Source organism: Chenopodium quinoa, unplaced genomic scaffold (assembly GCF_001683475.1).
Source record: "Chenopodium quinoa cultivar QQ74 unplaced genomic scaffold, ASM168347v1, whole genome shotgun sequence".
NCBI lineage: Eukaryota > Viridiplantae > Streptophyta > Magnoliopsida > Caryophyllales > Amaranthaceae > Chenopodium > Chenopodium quinoa.
In genome coordinates, this window is record NW_018743285.1 from 694,971 (window position 1) to 721,422 (window position 26,452).

The 26,452-nt window shown below is 32.7% G+C and overlaps 2 protein-coding genes across 2 annotated transcripts; one reads left to right on the forward strand and one right to left on the reverse strand.

The window, feature by feature from the left end:
• Nucleotides 1-2,942: 2,942 nt before the first annotated feature.
• On the forward strand, nt 2,943-7,692 carry LOC110735657 (tryptophan aminotransferase-related protein 4-like). Its single transcript, XM_021915847.1, has 5 exons — nt 2,943-3,363; nt 5,319-5,619; nt 6,381-6,676; nt 6,994-7,274; nt 7,402-7,692. The coding sequence occupies exons 1-5, from the start codon at nt 3,071-3,073 to the stop codon at nt 7,629-7,631; spliced, it is 1,401 nt and encodes a 466-aa protein (XP_021771539.1). The 5' UTR covers nt 2,943-3,070; the 3' UTR covers nt 7,632-7,692.
• A 44-nt stretch (nt 7,693-7,736) lies between these two features.
• LOC110735656 (carboxypeptidase SOL1-like) lies at nt 7,737-19,647 on the reverse strand. The gene is made up of 15 exons (XM_021915846.1): nt 19,356-19,647; nt 19,077-19,113; nt 18,818-18,913; nt 18,516-18,546; nt 18,379-18,435; nt 18,115-18,210; nt 15,933-16,055; nt 15,051-15,155; nt 13,909-13,955; nt 10,398-10,523; nt 10,146-10,248; nt 9,442-9,504; nt 9,269-9,352; nt 8,453-8,516; nt 7,737-8,245 (listed from the first exon to the last, which is right to left on the reverse strand). The coding sequence occupies exons 1-15, from the start codon at nt 19,465-19,467 to the stop codon at nt 7,932-7,934; spliced, it is 1,458 nt and encodes a 485-aa protein (XP_021771538.1). The 5' UTR covers nt 19,468-19,647; the 3' UTR covers nt 7,737-7,931.
• Nucleotides 19,648-26,452: the final 6,805 nt, after the last annotated feature.

The window sequence follows — 26,452 nt, forward strand, 5'->3', positions numbered from 1 at the left end:
TAACTAAACCTATCTTATCGGAATTAATATGAACTTAATATATGTTATCTTAAATTTACATGAACTCATTAGTTCGAATTTGAACTTATATAAAATTATTTATCCTAAAATAAGTGAAAAAAAATGTAATAAATGAAGAAATTGATAATGATTAAACGTAAACGTCAATACATGAACAGTTAACAAACCGACTCGAAAAATGTACCCAAACCCTATATGACCCGACCTAAAATCAACTCGAGATCCAAATTAACCCAATATTTGAAACTCGTACCCGTTCATGACCCGATTTGGAAAATAACCCAACCTGAATATAACCCGCAAATTATTGACTTGAACCGAACCCGACTCGAACCGAGAATGACCCTAACTTGTTTTAACCTGTTAAAACCCGAATTAGACCCGACCTATAATTCACCCGACCCGAATGTAACCCGACTTGTTATTGTCCCGACCTACACCCGACCCAAACCCGATAATATGTATGACCCGACTCAAGCATGATCCAACCCGAACCCGACCCGCATAGGTTACGACATTAACCTGAATTGACCCGACCCGAGTTGACCTGACCCACACTAACCCGACTCAAACCCGACCCGTTTATCCGAATTGACACCTTAAGTGGATTGGAGACATTGGTTTTTGAAGTATATTTTGAATATATACTTTTGCTTTTAATTCACAAATTATTAATTTAGGCGAATTTTCATTAACTTAATATAAAACGGGTTAAAATTACCTTAAATTCTTTTTTTTTTTTTTTTTTTTTGTGGAAACATTACCCTAACAGTATTTAAAATTACTCTTATATTCTACAAAAGTTACTGTTTTCCTAGTATAAATTTACTCTTAAAAAACACTAATAATGTATTAGATTAATCATATTAGTTTTCATAGCACGTATCCATTAGAAAACTATATCTATACTTATATATTAAAAAGCGTTCCTAAAACAAAATATGTGTCACGTGTTATCCTTTTTAGCTCTATAAAGGTGTCAAGTTATCAATATATGCCACATGTCACCTATTTAAGCATTATAAACATGTCACGTCACAACATCTAAAAAATGCGTATAGCAAGACTTGAACTCGACACCAACAAGTATTACAATACAAGTCTTATTACCACCTTAGCTATCCATATATATTGTGTAAATTTATTCAACCAAATTATATTTAACTTGGATTAGATGTTTAGTCCTTAATTATACATTTGTTTGAAAATTTGTATTGTTTTTCAATTTGATGAAAAATAAGTATTTTTTGTTAAGTAGTCAATAGTTGAATATCTTTGAATCATAGAGAGTATGGTACAAAATATTGAATACAAATCTTTTTTCAAAATATTAAAATTTCAAGACGATAATCAATACATTAAGAAAAAACAACCGAACATTATTATCAAATTAAATAAGTACAAACTAGCAACTCGAGGCATCGCCCGAGCCACACACTTGTTACACATTAAAATATAATCAAATTCATTACAAGTTAACAGTTTTTCATTAAAGGGATCGAATTAGAGTTATCAAAAAAAATGTTAAAATTACCCTTAAATTGACTGTCTAACGTAAATCCGCCTTATACAAGACTTTTTGCTTTTAATTTTCTTAGCTTGCCCGTTGACCCAGTAAAATTTTAAATCCTAGATACGCTCATACCATACGCCTTCCACATAGTATATAATAAGTAGATTTTTGATTTTGCAACTCTAGATTTTACAGAGTATAATCACAGCAACTGTCTAACTACATTGGTTAAACATACATGGTAACAAAATATTTAATTTAAAGCAACATACATATTGTTTATTGATTTTGTAGGATAATATAAACTCCTCAATCAAAGTAATTTCCATTGATCAACATTTACACCTACGCACACGTGCATTTATTTTGTGAGTAATTAAATCAAGACTTTAGTTACGAAATAGTACGTCGAACTTAAAACGAAGTTAAAATCATATGTGGGAAGGGGAAGAGATAGAGAAAGATATTGATATTATTATCGTTATTGATTAACGATTTTGTAATGTTTCATGCATGTGAATCACGTGGGAACAAGATATTATTGATATGATTAAATTACAAAATGGTAGAGATTAGTTGGTAAGCAATCAACAATGCATTATTCGGGGGTCCAATTCTTGAGTAACATATCTTTTATGCATCAGCAAAGCTAGATTAAAATAAGCAGAAATTCTTGCGTAGACCTGGTCCACAATAATATTATTGTGGACCTGAGATTTATATACACGCAAAACTAACGTTATTTGGAACATAGTGACCGTAATTTTAACATAGTATCCTTATTTTTTAACATAGTAACCTTTATTAAAACTTGTATGACCTTTAATGTTAATTCTGTTTACATCCCAAAAAAATTAACCTCTTATAGCTTTTATAATGTCACAATCGCTTTTATTTCAACATAATAACCTTTATTTTAATGTAGTGACTTTTTTTTATTAATAAAACAATCATAGTATCTCTGATGTTAGTGGCTACAATAAATTTGTGTGAATCAAATTCATTTAAGAATTTGTATAAAATAAGAGTAACACCTAACGTGATCGAATATGTTTTATTGTTCTTAGAATTTTAATATTACTACATAAAATAAATAGTCATCAGTCACCACCTAGTCAAACTTTCTATGGAATCCAAAGGTATAATGATATTAGATGGGGGTGCTTAATGATTGATAATTGATCTATAAAGTCCATAACGTCATTTTCCACTTTAATTTGTCTGTGCATAAAGAAAATATTACCTCCGTCTCGTATTATTTGCAATGATTAGACATTTTCTACTCAAATATGTCATATTATTGCAAATAATATGAAACAAAAGTAGTAATATAATATCAATTTTGTATATATATATATATATATATATATATATATATATATATATATATATATATATATTTGTAGAACTCCTCCTTGCTTTATTTGACTGGCTTATAACAATTAGGGGTAGAGTGTAGAATTTATCTTCAATTATGAGGGTCTAATTTCCATATTAGACCAATTAAAGGGAGCTTTTCACAAGTTAAAGGTGCTCATGGCTAAGCACTTATGCTTATTGCTTTGCTCAATAATCCTAAATATTGTGTTTAGTGGTTTATACTTGAATGTAAAGTGGGGTGATGTAAGTAGTCTAAGTACTCAGCTAAGTTGGTCTCAAGAGGCGGCAATTGAGGCGGAGGACGTGGCGGCTATATCGTGTTCGGGACATGGAAGGGCGTTCTTGGATGGGTTGGTTGTTGATGGGAAACCAGTGTGCGAGTGCTACGGTTGTTACACTGCCCCTGATTGCTCTCTTCTTTCATTGCCATGCGTTGCAGATGTTGATGAGTAAGGAGTTTCTTGGTCTTTAATTCCCTTGTTCAAATATATCTTACATACCACGATTATGTACATTTATCATGTACAAACCACGTAAATACGTAATAGTACTCTATAAGTCAACTCAAGAGGATTCTGATGTCCAAAAACTCCAAACTATGTTTTGCCTAGCTAACAGGCACTTCCATTCGTATTTAAATTGTTTATTAAAGATCTTTTTAGAAGACAAAAAAATAATTAATCTTATACAACTCTTCTCAAATCAAGCAAAATCAACCCAACAAACATATTTGACAATTAAGAGTAAATAAATTTGATTCTAATAATCCCACCTTTAACCGGTTCGCTGTTAATAATCCCATCTTTTGATTATTATCTAATAATCCCACCTTTGGGGGGTATTCTCTTCTAATGGTCCCTTATGACCGGTAACTTGTTGTTTGGGTAAGTTTTTTTTTTTAAAAAAAAAAATAAAATTCCTTGGCCACCAGGAGGTAAGAATAAATATTAATTTTTTTATTTTTGTTTTCAAAACGATAAGGAAAAAGGAAAGGAAAAAAAAAATTGCTTTTTAATTTTTTTTAAAAGAAATATAAAAAATATTTTTTTTTAAAAAAAAAAAAAAATCCTTGACCACCAGTTGGTAAGGAAAAAAATTAATTTTTTTATTTTTGTTTTCAAAACGATAAGGAAGAAGGAAAGGGAAAAAAAAAACCTTTTAAAATTTTTTTTTTAAAAAAGAAATATAAAAATATATATATTTTTTTTAAAAAAAAAAAAACCTTGGCCACCAGGAGGTTAGAAAAAAAAAATTATTTTTGTTTTCAAAACGATAAGGAAGAAGGAAAGGGAAAAAAATTACTTTTTAATTTTTTTTTTTAAAAGAGATATAAAAAAATATTTTGACGAATCACAAAGTGACACGTGGCATATTAACCCATTACACCGGTCACCAACATGTTAGGGACCATTAGAAGAGAATGCCCCCTAAAGGTGGGATTATTAGATAATAATCAAAAGGTGGGATTATTAGTAGCGAACCGGTCAAAGATGAGATTATCAGAATCAAATTTTCCTTTTTTTACACAATACTCAATCAGATTATTTAATCAAAATTGTCTAGCCAATCTAGAAATTGCTCTTAATTGTAGCATAAATCAATACCCTTCGTGTGATTGATAATACTCTTTATAATAGGGAATACACTTTTCCTTTTCCTTTTCCTTTTCCTTTTCCTTTTCCTTAGTTGTATAACTTTTGGTATCTAGTGTATACTCTATTTTAAGTTACACTTTTCCTTAGCTCAGGTGTCAAAAAAAATAAAATAAAAAATAAAATAAAATAGTACTGTAATCTTTTGCACCATTTAAGTATGACAATGTGAATAAATTAATTATTGAGCTTTCTAAAATACTTTCAATAAAGTGAATGTTTCAAGTTTTCCGATCAATATTTCTAATTCATGTAACAATCTTATTAATGAGTTCTATGATTGAATTTCATAAGATTCCACTACAAATAATTAAGAAAGCATCCATGGTTAAAAATGTCACATCAGCAACTTGCGAAGAAAATTGGACTAGGGCAGGTGTTAGTTTTGATATAAGTAGTGAGGTTTAATTACTACGCTAAAAAGTTAAGAGGGTTAATATCACATTGAAGCAAGTTAAGGGGTTAGAATATAAGTAAAATAAAACATTATTTACATCGAACAAGTAGCAAATTTGTCATAATGATTATTTGTTATATTATTCAAAATATATTTCAAGTATATTATAGTATTAGAGCTTATTAGCCCTTATTTTATCTTATCACACCTTATTTGAAAGAACTTATTAGATTTTCATTCTACGAGTAAGTATATGGAGTCTATTTTATCAATGCCACTTGGTAAACGAAAAACGTTTATCAAGGGTATTAACCTGGATTTTCTCAACTATATGTCTATTTGTTATATTTTGCAGCGGGAATCCTATATATATGGAGCCTTACTGGATGAGTAAAAAGGAAAGCAGTGGAGCGTTGATATCAGGATGGCATCGAATGGGATACACATATATACCCGTTGACAACGGCCGGAGGCTGTCAACGGAGCTAGAGAAATACATTCGCAAACTGCATGAGTTGGTTGGAAATGCAAAAACTGAAGGAAGGCACATTGTATTTGGGACTGGCTCTACTCAACTACTTAATGCTGCTGTTCATGCTCTTTCCTCTAATTCCTCTAGTCCTGCATTTGTGGTTGCTTCAATTCCATTTTACCCAGTATGTATTCACATTACTTTACTTGAAACTTATTAAGAAAAAGTCGTGTCGTGCTGATTTTTCATAAATTGAGCTCATCTGTAACTTAGTCTATGTGTTGTGTCTAGACACCCGAGACCACAATGGACTCATATTACAACTTTAGAACGTACTTGTACCACTTTTTTCTGCTCCTTAACTTTTTGACTATTAATTAAAGTGGTTATAGATAATAATAATAATAATAATAATAATAATAATAATAATAATAATAATAATAATAATAGTAATAATAGTGTAAGTTATAGATTAATTTTACGTACTGTAGTATATATTCGAGGGGGAAAAATAGCTACCTCAATATGATTAGAAAAAAAGTTTAACACGCCTCAATGAGTACTTTACAAGTACCTTTCTTCATAAAAAAAAAAATGACTTTACCAGTACCATGCATTTATATATCATTATTCTATGTGATCATTTATACATCACTAACATGATTGGCATGTTATTATAAGCATAATGTTTGTTGTGGTACGATGGACGGAACCACATTAAAGATTGTAGGGTCAATTAACCCAAACTTACAATTTATTATGATTTGTATAGATTGTGATATAAAATTGATGAACATATAATATTATAATCCAGATAGAAATCTGGGGATCTTAATCTAATCCTCACTAAATACTCGTATTATTTTTAGATTCATCACTTATTCTATTTTATTTACCTTTAATCACTTACATCTGTCTGTTTTTTTTTTTTTTTTTTTTTTTTAGATATATAAAACACAAACTGAGTTGTTTCAATCTCGTGCATACGAGTTTAAAGGTGACACATCCTTATGGAAGAACAAAACAAGCAATGAAAATGTTACATTTATAGAATTTGTGACATCCCCAAACAATCCAGATGGTCAATTTAAAGATAGTGTTCTTGAAGGACCCTCAGTTAAGACTATTCATGATCGTGTCTATTATTGGCCTCATTACACTGCTATTCCAACCCCAGCTGCTGAAGATCTCATGTTGTTCTCTGTATCCAAGTTAACTGGTCATGCTGGCAGCAGATTCGGGTACAGTTATCTACTCCTTCTAATCCATATTAGCCGCGTTTTAGCTAGCTTAATTAATTTATTTGAATCGATATATTGTTTGAAATCATATGTACGTGAGGATGATAAAACTCACTTGAGACTAGGGAACCTTGACACTCATATAGTCATATACTTCGTGTATTTGTATGTAGGTACTTCGTGTATAAGCCAAAATAAACTACATTAAGATGAATCGAACAAATCCTAATTTAGCAGCCGAATCCCCTATATTCTTCTACTTAGAATTGAACGTGAAAATAAAGAAAAGTTACTCCATATTTTCTTCTGATATGTAGTTGGGCATTGGTGAAGGACGAGGTTGTACATCAAAAAATGGAGAGTTATGTGATGCATAATACGATAGGTGTGTCTCATGATACTAAATTGCGAGTATTGAAGCTATTGAAAGCTGTCGTTGATGAAGGTGGAAGAGAAATATTTGAATTCGGACACGAAATAATGAAGGAAAGATGGGAAAGACTAACCGCAATCTTGTCTACTTCATTGCGCTTCTCCCTCCAACATATACCTCCTCAATTCTGCTCTTTCTATCAACGCATTAGAGGACCTTCCCCTGGTAATATTTTCAGATACTTTTCGTCTACATATACTTCCTCTGTTTTCTTAAAATTACAACAGTTAGACTTTTATGACTTTTATGTTTATTTTTTTTTGTTGTTATGAATGATCTTGGACCATGGCAGCATATGCATGGTTGAAGTGCGAACGAGAAGAAGATGGTGATTGTTATCAAGTGCTAAAAGAAGCCGGAATCCTTGGTCGTAGGGGTCGATTATTCGGAGCTGAAGATCGTTATGTACGGCTTAGCATGCTTAAAAGCCAAGATGATTTCGATTCTCTATTGTACAACTGTCAAATGTTGGTTTCCACTAAATTTGGGAATCATTCCAAATACCATACAAGTTTGTTATAATCAATTGGTTTGCTACACATCATTGGAATACATATTGGAATCATATTTTCGGGAACCAACATTTTTATTGTTGAATCGTTTATAACTATATACGGAGTAAAAATCAGGGCTCACAACAACATATGATAAATTAGTATACAAAGGTTACAATGTACGAAGTGTTTCTACAATGACGCTTATACAGTATTTGCTCGAAGCTGTTTTTCTTGCCTGTGGTAATGCTCTGTGGCAGCCAAAGCTATGGTAACGTGCTAACATAGGTTACAGTTTCCTAATGTGTCAAAAAGAGCAAGATAAGGTTCATACAACAATCGGTCTTTTAGACCCAGCTAATTGTCTATGTCTTGGAAGGCTAAAACAGAGTTTTCTTCTGTACAAAAGCAAGAGGAACGCAAATGCAACAACAACGACGAGACAAATCTCCATTTGAGGGTGAGCAAGTATATCAACCACTTCAAGCCTATTTTTGTTGCTGCCAGAGCAAAGGCAACCAGTTTCTAGTATTTTCCCCACATTACTGGTTTCTGGTTCAAGAATAAAGTCCGCTGTTGTGGCTCCCTCCTCAAGAAAGATAGTGGTCGATTTAGACTTATAACCTGGACTCGAGGCTGTAACTGTAACAAACAACAAGAAGGGTATAACTTAAGTAGCTTCACCAACACAAAAAAACCAATATACAAGGGATACAGAAAGAAGCCATTACTCTATTCACTATTTGCTTAATAGATCAATAAGTAAAAATTATAAAAAGCAGAGTATGTGAACAGTGGATAACAGGAAAAATATAATCACTAGGAAGACAGAGATTCCAGACAAAATACCTTGATATTTTACCCCTGGTACAAGTAAACGATGGTAGTCAGCAAACAGGCGTCCAGCTTTCACCTGTGATTAAGAAAAAGAAAGGATATTATAAAGCATATCACTCATTTCAAATTCTGAGACTATAAATGGGCAAAACATGTCATGGGCAGACTAGATGAATTACAAAAGCAAGAGCCATATGAGTTTCATCCAGGCAAAGTCAATACGTAAATAAATAATTGCTGCTATATTACCAATAGACATATAAAAAGAGGCCAGATGCAAAGACAAAACAGCACATGTCACTAAATGCTCCGAAATCATAGGGCAAGGGACTTCTGTTAATTCATTCAGAGCGAAAGCAAATTAGACCAATTGTCACGAGGAGGATAGGTGAGACAGGAATTTTTTTGAACTGATTTATAGTTTAATCTGAAAAAACAGACAGAAGCACGAATTCAGAAGATGATCTTAAAAAAAATTCAAACATCACATGGACTATATTGTTTGAAATTGAACTTCAGTACTTCTCAACATCACGAACAATTACCTAATAGGCTAATATGGGTCCACAGTCAGCAAAATCTGATAATGTTAAAGATAAGCAACCCTGCCTCACCAGTACAGATGTGGAAGAAAGGAAAACCAACTCCCCCACACCCCTTTTCTCAAAAAGAAGAAAAATTAGGACTGGTAAACTTTACAGGAAACATTTAGCAGGTGCAGTTGAAGGAGAGGATATAAAAATAATTAATTAAAAAACACACACCATTCCTGATTTTAGAGCTTTTTTGTCTAAAACTTTTTACAGAAACAGTCAGCAAAGAACTCACCGTCTGATTAAATCCCTTGATATTGATAGAGGCTGGCAATGGCCTCCCAGTATCTGATGAAAAAATCCTTCCATGGACTCCGGTCTGTCAAATATGACAATTCTAATTAGTTATATGACTGGATATGAGAAAGGGGGCAAGGATTAGACATTATGAAAAAAATATTAAAATACCTTCACAGTGGCAGCCACCAGATTTAACATGCTCATTTTATTATACTCCCAAATTGTAGAAAGCTGCACATCAGAGTAAACCAACATGATCAGGAAGCTTGTCACTCATATTGTCTAATGTAAGCACTTAAATATACATAGAAAACCATTGATGGTCCGTCTGGTAATTGGTTATATATAGCGGCAATACAAATGGATTTAACTATTTAAGTGTAAGTTGGCAAGCTAAATAACATATTAAGTCCATAATAATGTAATCTTATCCCCAAACTTGTGTCTTCATAAATGTCCAATACAACTCCCAAATGGTAATGTAAATTTGTGAAGAAAAAGAGATAATTGGAGCGAGCTACCATTACCATCAAAGTGAAGATTTATTCTTTTTACAGATTTATAAAAAATTCATTCCCATTACCACCATATATTAATACTACCCAAACATGCCATGCAGGATCGTTATTAAGTAGAATCAAGGCACCACAAATCTTGAATCCAACTTTATAAAGTAGTGCTGATTATACAAGAATATAAGAAATTATGGAATGAAAATTACATAAAAACAATAATTTATTTCATGATAAAAAAAAAAAGAAAAAAAAACAATAGTTTAAGAGCATAGAAAAACCACACTTATAGATAATAATACTAATTAATGTGTAAATCTTATTGATTTATAGTCAGAAGGGAAAAAAACAATAAATAACCTCACTAGCATTAGGCCATTTATTGTCACTTATTTCCAATGTCAGCTCAAAACAACCAGCATGTATATAGTTCCAATCTTGCATGCCTCCATAGATGGGATACCTTCATTGGGGTTTAGTTAAAATGGTCAAATTACACATGTATATATAAGAAAAAAAAAATGCTGATTAACTTAATTAGCAGAAAAAAATGCTGATTAAATTAATTAGCAGATGTGATCCACTAGCTTAAGAAGTCAAACAAAGGCTCACCAAGCTGCTCCATTGGTTATTCCTCCAGGAAACTCTTTGCTCATAGACATGTTATAGTGAGAATGACTATACAGACTAGCCAAAAGCTGAAATGTTTCATCATCGGGGGTTGCGTAGTATTCCTTTCTGAATAAAAATTATAATGAGTACAATCCCAAAACTTATATAAAAGCTGGCTCAAGATCGAAAACGAAGATCAAGCTGATAGCACTTAACTTTTGAACACAATAATAATAACAAGATGCTGACAAACATGATAAGAATACACTGTCCGTGCAAAGGAAAGAATAAAATGCTTCATATTAAGAAACATTTAAACAAATGAAGACCAATTCCACATGTTTCCATGCAGATCAAATGACATCTTGTTAGATTCACAAAAGATTTTTGGAAACCATTACAAGGTTACAATATTGGTCACAATTAATTATCATTAATCAATCACACATTTATACATACACACATGACTAACATAGCAACACAAGACTTCCTAAAGTGCCATCCATCACACTCCTAACAATGACATTCCCTAATCACATTACACCACGTTATGTAAGTTCCCTAATACTAGACTCACGATATTACACGACTTTCGAATACTAATATCATTCTCACTATATCTTACACTATTTCATTAATAGACTAAAAGTTATTTAGTTGACTTTTTATAACGTAATTTGGGCTAAAATGACAACAAAGTGGATCAAAAGCCACATGACATTACCATATAAGCCGAAACAAAGATAGGCAACCCAAAATGTAACAAAATATGTGGAAATTCGAATAAGAAAGGATAACACGAAAATTTTAAACATGTGGGAATTCGAACAGTTGGTTAAGCTGCCTCTTTAAAAAAAATTGAAAAAAAATTAAATAAAATTTAAAAAGAAAAGAAAATAAAGGGAAAAAAGCAGAGACAGTTGTCTCACACCCACTTTCCCTACCCCTCACCTTCACGGCTTCACCTACCACACTCAGACATCATTTCCAGCCTCTTTCTTTCTACTCTCACTTTTTATATCTCATTTTTTTGGTTTCCAATGAAGTCAGGTGGAAAAATTGCGAATTAGGGAATCATAGCGTTTTATCTAAGCTAAGTCATACTTATCGGGTGAACAGGCCGATTTTGCGGTTTATTGTTTTGCACCATTACAAATTGTGATATCTCATAACAGTAAACTTGAAAACCATCACAATTCGCTCACATCGATACGGTACATTTGCATTTTTAAACCATGCTCGTTAGTGCAAATGAAAAACAAATAAGTAATACCCTATCAAGTGGATATAAGGTGCCCGTATTGCCCTTAAAGCTGTCGATTACTAGTTAAGTGACCTTACGAACTTTTCCCTAATATAAAAGCAGTTACTCCATCCATTTATTTAAGCGACACACTTTCCTTAAACCTTCGGTTTTTTTAAGCGAAACAATTTCCCTTTTTGGAAAGATTATACTATTTTTTATTATATCTTTCTTTTGGTTCCCGCTACTTCATCTTACATTATTTTTTTCTTCACAATTCTCATGATCCTCACTTTTACAATCTTTACTATTTCTTTCATATCACAGCCCAACAATAAATTCTTCAACAAATCACCCTACACCCTATACATTTCTCCTAAAACTCCGTGCGGAAGCTAGCATGTCACTTAAAAAACAGATGTAGTTCTATAATCGTAAGCATAATCAAACAAATGATACATGCATTATTGAACTGGCAATAGTCATTGAGAAAAGATAGAAATCAGGCTCACAATTGCATTCAACGAGAGAAGAAAATTACCCCTAGGTTACAAGGAATCGGAAAGTTGATTCTTTTATTGTTGTTTACTAAAACTTACTAAACTAAGGCCTGCTTACTAAGCCAAGGGGAGGCTAAGAAAAACAATAAAGAATACTACAAAAGAGCAATTGTTGTATCTTTTTTGTTGATGTTCATTTTTCTTGCCACTACTAATAGAAATTGAGGATCTTCTAACCACGTCCAAATAAATTTTGGCACTATCCTCTCTTAATTGATGCCTTGTTGGCTGAATCAAGGAATAGCAAATTCCTTAGAAAATTATATTCCCATGTTATGGATTTCCTAGGAAATGCTAGATAGTGTTTGGTTAACCATTAACCATGAGAATATACACTTACCTAGGTCTCCTTAGGTATTTAATTTCATTGATTTTGTATGGAATTTCCTAGGAATTTCTACTTCCCATGAATTTGCCAACCAAACACCACAAAAGACTTTCAATTCCTATTGTTTTTTTTCAAAACCAAACAACACCTGAATACCTTATGTTTGGCATGTGCCTTGTTACACTGCTAGGAACTGACATAGCTTCCAGCACTAACAATGGTAGCAAATTAAGAAGAAAACGATGATTATAGTATTAAGATGAGAATTACAGTGAATTGGATGATAATTCCACTTTCAAGAGGTGGATTCTCTCCTAATATGAGCTTTCGAGAGGCTCACTCTCTCCCAATAACAAACCACTCAATATTCAACATGTCCTATTCCCTCCTAATGAGACCTATTTATAGAAAATCCCTCCTAATAAACCTCTAGCTTATTCCCCAAGTTACTACTAATAGACTATGACTAACATACCCTTCCCCTAATATTGATTCCTTGCATACACATTGTGTTGTTTGCCTTTCTATGGCTTTACTAGTAATGTAATGTGGCTTTTGATCCACTTTATCGCCATTTTAGCCCAAATTGCATTCTAAAAAGTCAACTAAACAATTCTTAGTGTTACAAATGTCCCCCTTAATTTGTAAACCTTGAAATTAATATGCTAAATCCTAATTTTGTGTAAGAATTGCATTCATTCATTTAGGATATCATGTAGTATGGGGTTTACAAAAAAAAAAAAAAAAAAAAAAAAAAAAAAAAAAACCATTAATATGAGCAATTAACTAAATTATATACAATCAGATTTTGATATTAAGTTGGGCCAGACATTACATATAATTACTAATTTTGAGAGCCCTAATAGTCTATGTATCATCATTGTCTTCGGCTTCTTCATCGCTTAAAAGATGGATGGCCGAACATTTGGATCGTTTGGTTAGTGTTTGACCCTTAATGATATTAACACCCCCAATCACGATTAATGGCGAAAATACCCTTTTTAAGGGTCAAGCTTATTATATTCCAGCTCATTATCCTTAATCATCCCATAATTATTCTATTACAGATTGACCCTTAATCTATCTAGAAAGTACCACCTTGCCCCATGAAGGTACATCTATAAATAACAAAACAGCAAACTATAAATGAGATCAAGCTACTCATTGCAGGAGAAAATGGATGAATCAGGTACTCTAGGGTTTCTAAAAGATGTCTAACTGACTCACTGCAGAAATTAAAACCACACAAGCAGGTTATCTATGGTTCTCTAAACACACAAGTAGGTCATATGGCGCTATGGTTCTCTCTAAACATACAAGCAGTGCTCACAGAATACAGGTTATCTATCAATAAAGGAGTTTAAAAACATTACTCTATACCTTTTATCCTGAGTGCCATCCCAAGGATAATTTGCAACAAGAGCACCCTGCAAAATCAAGGAAAGACAAATCATAAATCAAACAGCTACTGTAGTCTACCATCCAGCAAGCCACATATAATGTTCTGAAAGCAGCAGCATCATCACCCCCATTAACGAATTCCATCCTTTAATGAGAGCACAAGTGAGTATGTGTCACAAAATTTTGAGTTCAAAAGCAAACCAGAGTTAAGTCATTTCTTAATAGTTTTCAACAATTTGACGCCCAAATCTATTAAAAAAAAGAATTAATAAATAATAAAATAAATAGTGAGAGTGGCATTGTTGGTAACAAGAGATAACGCCTGAAAGTGGAGACACGCACAACACATAGTGAAAGAGAATGACATGCCAGGAGATGTTGGACATAGTTTAGTTTTAAGTAGATCAGTATCAACTCTACGATTGAAGTAAAGAACCAACAATCTGCACTTCATCGACTCTCAGAAAGTCAGAAATGATGCATTACTTTACACCTAATAAATGATTAAAATCTTAATATTTTGCTAATCAAAGCCAAGCCAACACAGAAGATGCCATAAATACATACCTAATTATTTCATACTATTTGACAGGGTCTATCGGTAATTGGAAATGACAGATTTGAGACTTTATATAAAATTTTAAACAAACAAAGAACTAATGACAAATTAAAACTGGTTTTCAACACAAGACCCTTTACCTTCCTTTTCTTAACCAGAAGATTCTTAACTTTTTATTTCTCAAGTTTCTCTTATCAAATGTTAAGCAATAAGCAAATTTCATAAACCTTATAAAGATCCGTGCTTCCAATTATAATCAATATCCCTAGATCAACTGAGAATAGAACATGTACACCTTTTTCAAACTCTTCACAAAATTTTATAACCCTAGACCAACTGAGAATTAAAGGTACAACTTTTGAATTCTAGTCTATATCCATAGATCGACAGAGCGATGAACATACAATTATTAATGGTACTCTATTTGAAACAACTGCGGTATGAACATTCAGCTTTTCAACAGGGAGATTTTAATATAATTCTTTTGTTCAATGAAAATGATCACACCAGAGTAGGATATTATGGACAGAATTTAAGGAAACAAGAGGCAAGAAGGAACTACCCCATGCAAACTGGCAGAGGCTGTAAACTGTATCCTTCTCAACCACCGCATAATTGCTTTTGTTTCAGGTTGCCTTGCATCCTCCAAGTCATTGATAGCAAAAAACTAAGATATACCATGTTAAACATAAAATTTCATCATCAGTAGCTCCATAAGAAAAGACAAAGGTAAACTGGCTCAAGATGGAACTTGATAACACATCTTTCCTTCAAGTTGGTTTCAAATAACAAAGTCTATCTATCTGAAAAGACCTTTTATTTAAAAAGGGAAATATGAATAAGGTAGGTGCTTCTAGAATCCAAAACAAACTGCAATGGCTATATAACTATCATGAAATTCTGAAGCTTCTTGTTCTTTAACATCAATATATTTGACTATCTTCCTCAAGACGGCGTATATCCTTGAAGACCAGAACTTCTGGTTAACAGGGGGAAAAAAAAAAAAAAAAAAAAAAAAAAAAAAAAAAAAAAAACCACTGCTTCCATGTCCTTGTGCAAAAAGACAAGAAAGCAAGTCATTTGATTTCTGGAAACTTTGCATGAAAAAGATACATGTATCTTGTGATTATCTATAGTAAACATAGGTTCGTAGCTAACAAATAAGTACCAGGATGCTAGGCAAAGAGCTGGGGACTAAACATTGACATGCAAGAATCCCTTTGGGCAGGAAAAAAAGAAAAAAAGCACTGTTGATTCTACCTAAAATAACAGCAATGCGCCACCCCCAAAAAGATAACGACAGGAATTTTGACAACCAATATAAGACAATTTATTTTTGTGACTCTTAGAATTATAATTAGCATGGTGTTCTTTTTTAAAAAAACTCTAACTGTCCATACTCCAAACCCAAGAATGAGGATGAAAAAGGCAAACTAAAACATACCTGATCAGGAAAATCTCGATTCAAATCAATATTCTTGGCATTCCCTCTCTTTCTAAGAGCATATCCATCTGGGTTCATTGATGGTAGTATATGAAGGTGTACATTTTTTACAATTAATGTTGCCTGAAAACACAAGAATCTTGTGAATTTTCAAACTGTTCATTCTTTATTTTCTCTATCGTGTATTGGCTGGCAAGGTACATATATATATATAACACGGAAAGTATCATATAAAACGTTTGCTCATAAACTTTGTCAATTTAAGAGGATGTCTTGTCCAACTCTATTCATCCACTCACAATTAAATTCCATGTTTATACTTTTCTTTTCTTTTCTTTGGACATTCATGAATTTATTGTAAAAGAGAAAGATACTGAAAAGTGAAAACACATGTAAGTTGCGTATTGTAGAACTTTTTCTCTCATTCCCTTTCTTCAATGAAAAATAGCAAGTGAGATGTGGAAATTTCACAAGGCACCCTTAATGGAAGACATTAAAAGAAATGGGAATGGACAAGTAAAAGTATGATATTCAAAATAGAAAGGTGACCAAAAACGTTTTGCAGTCACCTGATCCATGGGCAAAACAACTGTCATCCGTAGTCCAAATTCCAGCAACTTACTGCAGGGTGATTTCCATTGTACATCTAGATGTACTGTACATCTAAGCCTACGCCTTTCTTTATAACGGAGATTCTCTACATGTGGGGGTTAATTATTTAAGTAGGAGCTGTACAAGAGGAGACACTCAATATCTTTCTTCCCTCTCCATCTCCTCATTCAACAATAGTCAGCTTTACAAATCTCACTCTTAACCAACTTCACATACCTCAAACTAAATTTTTTAAACCTACAATCAACATCACGTCTCAATCTATAATTTTAAACCAAATTCCCAAGATTATTTTTCTCCTGAATAGATAATTACCATCTCCATTTGTGCATGGTTTATACATGTGAAAGTCACATTAGGTCAAATAGATTGCCAAATTGCAGTATATGCGTCTTAATATTACACAGAAACTTCATGCACTTTTTCTTAATATTACACAGAAACTTCATGCACTTTCTAATTCCCCAAATTGGCTACAATTGATTATCATTAACGCACAGAAACTTAAAGGAAGTCTCTGTTTTCTATCACCAGCTTTTATAGACATTTCTCCTTTCAGCCTCCAGATTTGGTTTAATATCCTACACCAGTTACTCTTTTGTAAGCTCAACTGCCAAAAAAAATCTCAAATTAAGACAGTATATTACCCAACTAGATGACAGCTCTTAGGAGGAGACTGAATAGGAAGCAGTATCTATTTGTCTATTTCCCTTCCCTTTAACACCAGACTTTCTTCTTGAATATAGTGACATCCTCTTTAGAAATTTCAAAGTAGGAGACATTCATCAAGATGTGGTAGGGGTATTTTGCTGGCTTGTATACTTGGAAATATCGTCTATAATCACTCAGAGAAAATTTCCACATGCATCTCCTTTGCATCTGTGGGGCAAAATCTCGATCACATATAAAAATACTCCGTAATGAAAAAGGAAGGCCAGCTACATTTGCAATTCAGGTGTTTCAGAAAAGATCAAACCTTTATGTTGACAACTTACTAAGGGAGGATTAACATTATTGATGACCTGCAGACTTAAAAACCTGTTTGTATGTATATCGTGCCATCAAAGTTTGTAGGTAAAGACTTGTCTTTTTTTGCATTGTGAGGTGGTTGCATATTATTGGGGCAGATTGTTTGGAATTATGGTTATAAGCTTATAAAGTAGGTTTGACCTAGCCACCTTTTTCATCACATTAACACACCTCTTATGAGAGATTTGAAAGGAAGAAATTCGAGAGGAAATATTTACAGGCAGGAGCTTGTTTGGGTGTTCTAAGCGTTTTATTGTTAAAAAAAAAAAATAGCTGGATTTGGAAGTAAGATAGGATTTGTGGGTTAGAATAGGTGTTCCTTACTACCCTACATCCAATTGGTGCTGCTCTTCTAAGAATTTTCCAAGGATCTTTCACTTATGTAAGGCTTTATTTAAATGACTCAGTATAATCTAAATGAACTTTTTATCTTGCGAAATTTATCACAGCAAAAGCATATTTTTAGAAAAATACACAGCTAAATAGTAAGTGAAGATAATAAGTCGAATAACTGCCTACCCGAGAATGTAAGGAGAAATACCAGTGGATCCTTCACATGATTATCACAGAGCCAATTTGCAAAACGTATTAGAAGCTCACGTCCAACAGGTTCATCTCCATGAACATTTCCAATGAACTGCATCAATGACATAATAGGTCGACGAATTAGCAAGTTAAAAAGATGCACCTTCCCTCATCTTGCACGCTATTCAATACATTTGATAGGATGCACCAAATATTGTTGACTGCAAGCAGAAAGACCAACTTCCATTCAAAACTCTCTTTCTAAACATCGACAACTCACCTTAAATGCAGGTTCAGGCTCTTCGCTTCCTGGTTTATCAGAAATTTCTATCACCCACTGTATGCAACCAAACCAACCAGGCATTAGTCAATGCTAAACACACTACAAAACGAAACCACTTCAAGAGAGAATACTACCAGTGGAAATCCATTGACACTCCTTCCAATACTGAGCAGCAATATGTAAAATCCCTCAAGGAGAGAAAGATTTCAGGTCAGTGAATTCAACTTTGGGTTGGAAAAAAGATTTACAACAACAACAACAAAGCCTTAGTCCCAAAATGATTTGGTGAAAAAGATTTTGTTCAAAAAAAAATATTTTCCTCTGTACATGAGAGAACCATTACTCAAATTTATGATCATAGTTTAGTTTTTTCAATTTCAATCATGTACAATACAAGATACAAAGAAATCAATGCGGAAAAAGCCCGATCAATCACCTGTATATCCTCGAAATGTTACTGCACCTTTCACCAAATGCCATAATAGCATTCTCTAAATCTTCATTACTCATGTATCCCTTAGTTACATCAATCCTACATAAATATTAAAAAAATAATTAAAAATAAAAATCCTTTCTTTAATATTGATAATAGTGACATAGTGCAGCAAAAAAACCCATCAATTAAAATTTACAACCAAATCACACAATACATAATCAAAATCTGAAGAAAAAATAACTATGATACTTCAAATTACCTGGGTTTAGAGGAGTCATCATCCAACAATCTCCTACCTAATCAAATTTGAAATTAGAATAATCAAAACCCAGTTCATAAATAATGAAAAATAAATAAATAATTCACCTCTTTTTACAGTTCATATTATAGGATCATATTAATCTTAATTCACAGTTTACAATTGCTCCCATTTCATATATTTCTAAAGTAGTGCAAAAACAAAATGTACTCAAAAAATATACAAGTATAAAAATTGAAACAAACCCAAAATTATAAAATAAAAAAGGAAAGATCTTACCTGGGATTTCAGAGGTGAGAGCCCCCCCTTTAGCAAATGCGAGGTCGATGAAACACAAGAAGGTAAGAATGATAGTGATGAATGAAAGTAGGTACAAAGAAAGGGATTTCATGTTTGTTAGTTCATACGGTTTTTCGATTCATTGAGAGTTGGGTTTAAAGTTTTAAACAGATCGGTGTTTCAAAAAAGAAAGCGCAATGAGTACAAGTAACGCCATTTTGTAGCTTAGTTAATGCCCCCATGCCCATGCGGCCGTGCATTGGGGGTCAAAGTCGCTAAGTTCGACACGATCAAAATCAATTACAAGTAAAATCGGGTAAAGATGGACTCAATACATTACAAATAGAAATTCCCTATGTTTGTTTGTTTCATTATCTTTCTGCATAACTTTTCAATATGCTTGTTTGAGAATTTATAACTTCGACTATGCATTATAACAATTAAATTTATAGGGCTCTTTTATTAATTTCTATAGGGATTTAGATACTCTAAGCGGAATTGCATGAATCATATTCATAAGCATCTAAAACAGCATATATGCATTACACATAAAGAAACACATAATTATACCTTTTGAAGCGTGATTCCACGAGTGATCGATCAAGAACAATTTGGGAGAATAAGGACCTCAAACGCGATTCCTCTACTTGGTCCATGGGCTGCGATTGAACGTCCACTAATGCTAGTTAGTTGGGCACGAATGATTTGAACCACCTTCTACGGAGAGGAAAGGAGAAGACCGAGCCACAAACCACCACGATCCACCGTGTGCCGGTGGTCCGTACGGACATACGAACGGGAAAGGGAGAAAGGAGAGAGGCGTGTGAGAGAGGGAGGATTAGGGTTTGGTTGGTTGCTTCACAATTCACTGATCTAGTGTTATGTATGTGTCGTGTATGCCTAACCTAGGCATGATGTCTATTTATACATCTCATGTATAATTAGAATCCTAATGAAGCCCAAACTCCTAATCCAACCCAAACCACTCTCTCCTTATTTCTCCATGTGATCGGTCATATCCATGTGAGGCCCAATTAGTGGGCCTCTTACTTTTTTCAATCAATCACCCTTTTGTATGACCTCATAGGATCCATTCTATTAGGTTTTGGACTATTTGATTAGCTCAAAGATCATTTATCATATCTAGCAACAGACAATGACGACCCAAAAGAATGAACTTATTATCTCCATAATATTGATCCATGATACATCTTGTAATTGCACTTGACGAAGACATAAATCCTTCACTTTATCCTTAAGCTAAATCTCAAGAACAGGCTTACTCATGTACTTATACCTTGTGAACACATTAAAAAAAAATGGTTGTACCTCATACGATGAAGTTCCTACCACTCAAAAACCTTTGGTGAAACTCTCTTTGAGATTTTTCTTCATAGAGAATATCTATAGAATATTCTCCTCCTAGGTTTAGGATATATTTTATATAAGAATATCTTTATAATGTCTTTACATACCTTGTTAGTTACCTAATATGATTAGGACTCTCAATGTAATCCTATAAATATTGATCAATGGAAATCACTCTAATTAAGGAATTTTATATTATCTAACATGGTATCACAGCTTAGGTTAGATCTTGGGATTGTTTAGATTTAAAAATTTCTCTTCCCCTGCCGGTGGGTTAGAAATTAAACCCACCGGCGTGATTCACAAACGATTACACAAAAAAAAAAAAAAAAACACACTTTTTTGTGTTTCCGCAATTTAATTACGGGGTACGATGGTTGACCATCACCGACAACCCCTCTTATGCTCCAACTTCCCACCACACACAGGAGCTTTGTGCACCACCTTTACCTCTTGGTTCTCCACCTAATACGTCACCTAGCCCACTCATAGTCCTCTTTGTTTAGCCAAATCTGTGAGTGACTTGCAATCTTGCATAACGTATCACGACCGATAATAGTCTGAGATGAATCACCCTTCATTTTTTTAATTTTTTTTTTCTTCTTGACGTCATCGGCAGCGGCAGCAGCAACGCCTTCCTCAGTAACGACATCAGCAAAAGCAGAGTCTCCCTCCATCTCCTTATTAATTGTCGTCACACTCCAAGCCATCCTTTCAAGCGAAGATATTTAGACAGTGGCCATCTTTCCTCTTAGGGGCTATGTTCACATACAATATAAAGACTTGGGAGATGATTATTTTTACTCAAATTGCCAATGAAACTTTGACCTTTTTTTAATCTGTTTTTAATTTTCTAACTAATCCATGTGGTGGGCTTTGTCATTCTCTAAATGCAGCCACTACTTTGTTTTAGTTTTTGGTAGGATTTATCTCCTTGTGTGGTCATTTTTTTCTTTAGAGGTAGATGTTTTCAACTGGTTAAGTGGTGGGATTTTAGTATATTCCCTAGCAATTTTATTTGCTTTTATTCAATTGTGATTTCCCGCAGCATTAGTGCTCTCTTTCGACGGTGGTCCGATCCTCTCTTTTTCTCCAGATCTGCAACATGGACTAAATTCGCAATCCGTGCACGGCCCTTCAACTTCTCCTTGGTCTAGCAGCACTCTTCTATCTTATGCGTAGATTGTGGCTACTGCTTCTCCTCGTCATCACCGGCACTCTTTGGCTGCTTCTCTTTTGATCGTGGGTTACCATAATATCCTTCGTCGTTCGATGCAAAATTTAGATTCAGTTTGAGCATCCGATTTTCTCCCACTCCAACTGCGGGGGTGTGGTAGAGAATATCTGTAGAATATTCTTCTCTTAGGTTTAGGATATATTTTGTATAAGAACATCTTTATAATATCTTTACATATCTTGTTAGTTACCTAATATGATTAGGACTCTCAATGTAACCCTATAAATATTGATCAATGGAAATCACTCTAATTAAGGAGTTTTATATAATCTGACACTTCTATGTTAATAATTATATTGAAAACATATGATTATGTTTGGAAATATTATTTTAATTTTGTAGCAATTTCAATGATAGTTGATAGTTGATCTATCAAAATTAACTTGAATTGAGTCGAATTAGATTTTCAAGTTCCAGTTGAGCTCAATTTCAATATTGTGCATTTTCCAATCAATTTCAAACTCCTAGATACTATCTCCAATGTTATACTTCCTTTGTTCTTTTTTACATGATCTGCTTTAATTTTTACACTATTTACCATCCCTCTTTTGACTGTTTTATGAAGTATATGTAAAAAAAACATATTCATGTGGGAATCATCTTAATAAGTATTACCACAATATATAACTTTATAATATTTATTTATAGAAAAGTAAAGTTATTGATGGTTAAAGTTGTGCATTGACAAGCGTGATAAAAGAAACTGGTCAAGTTAAAAGGAAAGGAGGAACTATTAGTTAAGCTAAATGATATTGTTTGATTTGTTTCTAAATTCGTTTATATGAGACAACCTAAAGTCGCCATAAGATCAGCCAGACCACATAATACCTTATAAAGCTATATAACATTTAGCCTTACATTATCGAAGCCGTCTCACACTTTAAAAAAATTACTTCGTGTAAATAAAATAAAATAAAACAAACTACCTATAATGTGTGATACTAAATTACAAATTGAGCTAACACAAAATCTTGCACCTTGTGATTCAAACACTATTAATGATAGTACATCAAACCTTCTTGTTGTCTTTTTTATTGAGACAATTTTTTGAACTTTCTTAATTTATACTACACTTTAAAAGTGGTCAGTTAGATACATAAAAGTGTTAAATATTAGTCTAAGAACCTCATTTTTTTTTTCTCTTCTTTTTAATTTTTTTAATTTTTTATTAAAAGGGAAATTAAGACCAACAATTAAAATCATAAAAGTGTAGCAAATGCATAATTCACAACACGTATTATGTATTGAATATTGTATATGTTGCTTATTAATTATGTTTCATGCAATGTGTCATGCGAGCAATATGATATTGAAATCAGTTTGGTCATACTATTTGCGTATCAGGAACTTAAAATATATGATGTACGCAAGAAATTGACCAAAAATTAAACATAATAATTCTTTAAAAAATGTTTTTGTTCTGCCATTATCACCATTATTAGGTAATCTATCCAATTTGTATGCAGTTTGAAGGAATTGATCATACCTTTTCATATAATTAACTTACTAGGACAAATACTACTTGCGTGAAATAGTGTTTGCTACATGCAACATGCATTGTCCAATTTGTGTGAAAACAATGTATACTTGGTTTGCTCAATTTGCATGAGATAGTCATATCGCATGAATAGCTACTTTTTTTCGAGTGAAAAGTTTAAGAGTCTATTTGGCCTACATCTAGAATAGTAATCAATAGTTTTTTGAATTTAAATCATAAGCCATAGATCGAAAATAGGTGAATTGTTAACGCATAAAGAATAATGGTACATATTCAATTTAGGGGTCACTGCCTCACTGGATCTTGGCTATATAGCATGACGGGCAAGGCCCGACCTCCCCCCTCCCCTCTAAGCTTTTTTGAATTATTAGTTATTACTTATAATTAAAACTAGCACAGCACCCGTGCGATGCATGACTTTAAATCAATATTAATTTATCTCAAAATTATTTATAGAAATGACTTTTTCAATACAAGAAAAAAATTGTCGAGTAGTACATTTTACTCCTATCTTTTCTCATCACCCTCCTAATTTAACTTTTATTCTTCCTGTTTAAGAAGGACAAGTATGAGACAATTATTTTTATAACTTTGCCTCATTGATATATCTAAATTAATCATATAATAATATTTTTCCATCGTATCTTTTTAGTTGCATCTTTGGCCTAAAAAAAAAATTTAAATTAGTTGTTTCACTTTTCATTTTAGTTAATAAACTTTCTTTATCTCTCTCCTATCACATGGGTCCATTTTTTTATTCTCTTTATCTCTCCGATCTCCAAAAAGTAGCTAGGAGTGCGCAATTTGTAAAGTGATGCAACTAAAAAAAAACAGAGGAAGTATATAATGACACAAGAATATTGTAAATTACCTTATTCATTAACATCTAATTTTGCTTGCATATAATTTCTTGAATGGGAATTATAAATTATCCTGTAGAAATATGCATAATTTTATTCATAACCCGTGTAATGTTAAGTATTTTTAATATGTTTTCACCAAGCTAAATTTATATATTAATAGTAATAGCGTAGTATAGTTTCGAAATACAGCACCAACTCTCTATAATATTACTAATAAACAACTAACAATATTAAGGGTTAAAATTCTACATTTTTGAAAGAAGAGGAAAAAAAAAAAAAAGGCAACAACCTATATGGAAAATATAGAGGAAATAATACTTTAATAATAAATATAGCTTCTAGTATTGTAGCTTATATAGTATAGATTCTTGTTTTTAGGACATGTAAAAAAAAAGTGAATGTAGTATTAAATTGACGAAAGAAATTGACAAATTAAGGTCAATATTTTTTAACTTCGTACTTAACTCTTCTATTGGATGCATGCTTTAGCATTTACTTTTTAGACATCCATCATTTTTTTTATTATGCGTAAGATGTTTATTATAATCAATTTTTAATCTTAATAAAATAATAACCAATTAAGTCTTCCTTATTTCTTATCATTACTTTAAAAAATATACTGAAATGAAAATCTTATTTCGTATATTTCAGTGGTGATTTAATGATTTTCACTCTTTATAATTTTTAAAATAGAAAAAAAAAATTATTAATTAATGTTGATTTAATGAATTATAGTAAAACGTACTTGCGTTAAAAGTTTGAATACATTTTTTCTATATTAAAGGGAAATAATCAGTACTAAATATAATGTGTGAAATAATTTTCACAAATATATTATTGATTACTTTGGTAATGATTCTCCGTATTATTTCATTAATATTAGCAATTAATCTCAAACTAAATTAAAGTAATTTTGATAATTTTCAACAAAATAGCAATATTAAACTTTTACTATACAAAATATTTAGTTTCCTTGTGCGACTTTATTCTATTTTTTAAAATTATTTTTAATTTAACTTGATGATATTTGAAATTATTAACGGGGTAAATTAAATATTGAAAAGAAATTATAATTTAATTGTAGTATTTGAGTATAGCTAGTTACATTATTAATATTAATATGTAAGATTTACAATACATGTAGCATTTTTTTTTGTTAAAAATAAAGGTATATTTTTTGTTATCAATGAAATCAATATTTCTGGTAGGAAATCATAAAGATTTAATCTTATGTATAAAAGCTTGCTCTAGAATTGCGATATATATCTTTTTGTTAACAATGAAATCAATAATTTTGATAGGAAATCATGAAAACCTTATAATGTAAGGAAACTTGCTTTTAAATAATTGATATATTAGATTTAAGTTTAAAGTTTATTAAAAATCATTACAGTAAAATATGTAAATAATAAATAGAAAAAATTTATGGGAATAATCTCACCTGGGCCATTCGTTTTTGATAATCCCACCTTTGGATTATTATTTAATAATCCGACCTTTACCCCCCATTCATTTTTATTGGTCCCGGATGACTAGTAACCGATTGAAGAGGTAATTTTTTTTTTTTGTTTAAAATACACGTGTCACTATACAATTTGTCTAAAATTTTAAATTAAAAAACAAAATAATAAAAAAAAAAAAAAACAAAAACAATCACAATTCACCACCATCAGCCAGCCACCTCCTCCTAGGTGTTCGCGGGGAGGGTCAGTCGTCGCCGACCAGCCGGACCCAGTCGTCCACCGGAAAAGCCAGACCCAGCCGCCCTCTTTGCTTCCCTCCTACCCAATTCACCACCATCACATCCAGCCACCCTCACACCGAAAAAAAAAAAAAAAAAAAAAAAAAAAACTTCCTCCATTACCACCACCCAAAGTTCACCCCCTTCTTTCTTCCTCCTCCCTCAACCACGCCCCTTCCCCCCGAAAGCCCTGCAGCTCCTCCATCACCACCCCGAGCACCACCTCATCACCACCCCACGTCCCCACCTCCACCCCAATACAAAACTAGCCACAACCCCCACCATCCACGACCACCTGAGTCGAATCCCACCCCACCTTCATTGCCACCCCAAAATCATACCCCTTTCCACCTGACCTCACCCCACCAGACCAAAACCCCACCTCACCCC